Here is a 2,067-nt window from a genome sequence, read left to right on the forward strand (position 1 = left end):
TGAACCCGTGGCCTTGGTGTTATCAGCACCACACTCTACCGAGTGAGCCACAGGCCGGCCTTAAGGCCTCATTTATACTACATTTTTGCCCAGATTTAAGGGACCATATTGTACTGGGAAGATCAGCAGGAAACCAAGTAACAGAGAATAGGAAGTCCTAGTTCTTGGTCCCTCCCCATCATTTGACCCTGTGCAAATCACCACACCTCCCTACGCATACATTTCCTCACCAGCCTTTCTCACATACCTTACAGACAGTCAAGAGTAGAGAGTGCTGACTACTAAAACACATATGCAAACATATTATTATAACATTTTAAGATACAAATCAAACTTTTCCTAAAAAGTTATTACTCATCCACCTCCAGTACTTGAGATAACAGATCCATGCACATAAGACAACTCATAGGTTAAACTTTGATATCTGCAAAGGTGGACAAGGCCACAAGTGCTCATTTATATATTGTGTAATGTTCATAACATAACAATCATACTTGAGTTTTGGACAAGCATAATATATCTATGATGTTTGAGGCAGATATTACCACTTCCGCGCCATAAAAGTAGTACCATATTTTCCACTACTGCTAGTAAGAGGGGTGTGTGTGTGCGTGTGTGGGTGTAATGGTAAGCTACAATGAACAGGAGAGTTAAAAGACAAAGATTTTTATTTTGACAACCAAAATCTGAAAAACTTGAAAATCTGCTTTAGAAATTATAACCAAATTTGGCATATGCCTATAGCCTAATGTATCTGCGTCAAAGTAAGTGACATCTTTGGTAATAACCCACCGTTATCAATATCAATAACCCACCGTTTATCAGAATTTAAATACCAGTATTAAAGAAATTCAGTACTTCCCCCTCCTTTTCTGGTCTCCTCCCTGCCCCTATCTCTGCTGCTATATGTATGCCCTCAAAATGGATAAGTAAATCTCTTAGAGCTCTTAAAAAGTAATATTGGGGTTGAGCCATAACCGCTGACTGGATTCTATAAATCCTTGGTAGAAACCTATGAAGTCTTTCTTAGTCCCAGCTAAGTGAGCCAACTGACTAATAGTGAAGGAATAGACCAATGCCTTCAGTTTCCTGCAAACCCTTGGGTCCACACCCAGTAAATTTCACCTTAAACTTTTGCACTACATAATGGCATACACGTATTATCATAATCGCTATTACCTGGTTTCAGATTTTATAGACCACCCATAAATAAATACACCACAGCGTCAAGCCAAACTTGATAAAATCTTCAAGCCATATGTTTAGCACATGTGTGCTCTCAGACTTCCAATTCCATCCTTCTGCTTGGCCAAGCGTGGGGAAACGGAGAAATTTCAACTCTTTCCCACTACCGGTGTGAAAACAACAAAAAAAGTGGCAACCGGGTTTTGTCCTGCTGTCACATCCCGCACAGATACGGCCTCTTTCTTGTCAGCGCTCTCAATTCTTTTCCTCATACATTCAAGACACCCCGAGTCGCTTCCACATGACATTCCAGCGACCATTTGTCCCCACTGCTCGTTCCCCCAAACCTGGCATAACAGTCCACAAGGCCCTGGCCTGGGGGCTTCAAGGTCCCTACCCACACCCAGGAGAGGCCCTACTCCCAACCCCAACTGCCTTGACAAAACCTCTGACTCCAGACACTGCCCCAAACCTCCTCCCCCCAATGCCCCCAGTCCTTCTGGGGCATCCTCATCCCGTCCGGGCTCCGCCACCCACCCAGCAGCCCAGCCCACACACCCACCAACGGCTCTCCGAGGACGGGCTGCGACTGCGGGGCGCACGGAGTAGGTGTGGGTGCGCGGGCGGGCTCCTCGGCGGGCCAGGCTGCCGNCCCCCAGTCCTTCTGGGGCATCCTCATCCCGTCCGGGCTCCGCCACCCACCCAGCAGCCCAGCCCACACACCCACCAACGGCTCTCCGAGGACGGGCTGCGACTGCGGGGCGCACGGAGTAGGTGTGGGTGCGCGGGCGGGCTCCTCGGCGGGCCAGGCTGCCGGCGCTGCGCACGTATGTGCGGCGCGTGGCCGTGGAAGCGTGTGTGTGGCGGGCCCCGGCCCTCGGT

At 48.7% G+C, this 2,067-nt stretch overlaps 1 protein-coding gene across 1 annotated transcript in view; it reads right to left on the reverse strand.

Moving 5' to 3' along the window:
* The window catches only part of LOC103582634 (UDP-N-acetylhexosamine pyrophosphorylase-like), a gene marked incomplete at its 3' end in the record, with an annotated part of 18,781 nt that extends 16,917 nt beyond the window's left edge, over positions 1-1,864 (reverse strand). Inside the window, exon 1 of the mRNA XM_008564180.1 lies at positions 1,748-1,864. Within this exon, the coding sequence (XP_008562402.1) occupies positions 1,748-1,864 (117 nt within the window). The remainder of the gene's footprint in view (positions 1-1,747) is intronic.
* Positions 1,865-2,067: the final 203 nt, after the last annotated feature.

Source organism: Galeopterus variegatus, unplaced genomic scaffold (assembly GCF_000696425.1).
Source record: "Galeopterus variegatus unplaced genomic scaffold, G_variegatus-3.0.2 Scaffold17128, whole genome shotgun sequence".
Lineage (NCBI taxonomy): Eukaryota > Metazoa > Chordata > Mammalia > Dermoptera > Cynocephalidae > Galeopterus > Galeopterus variegatus.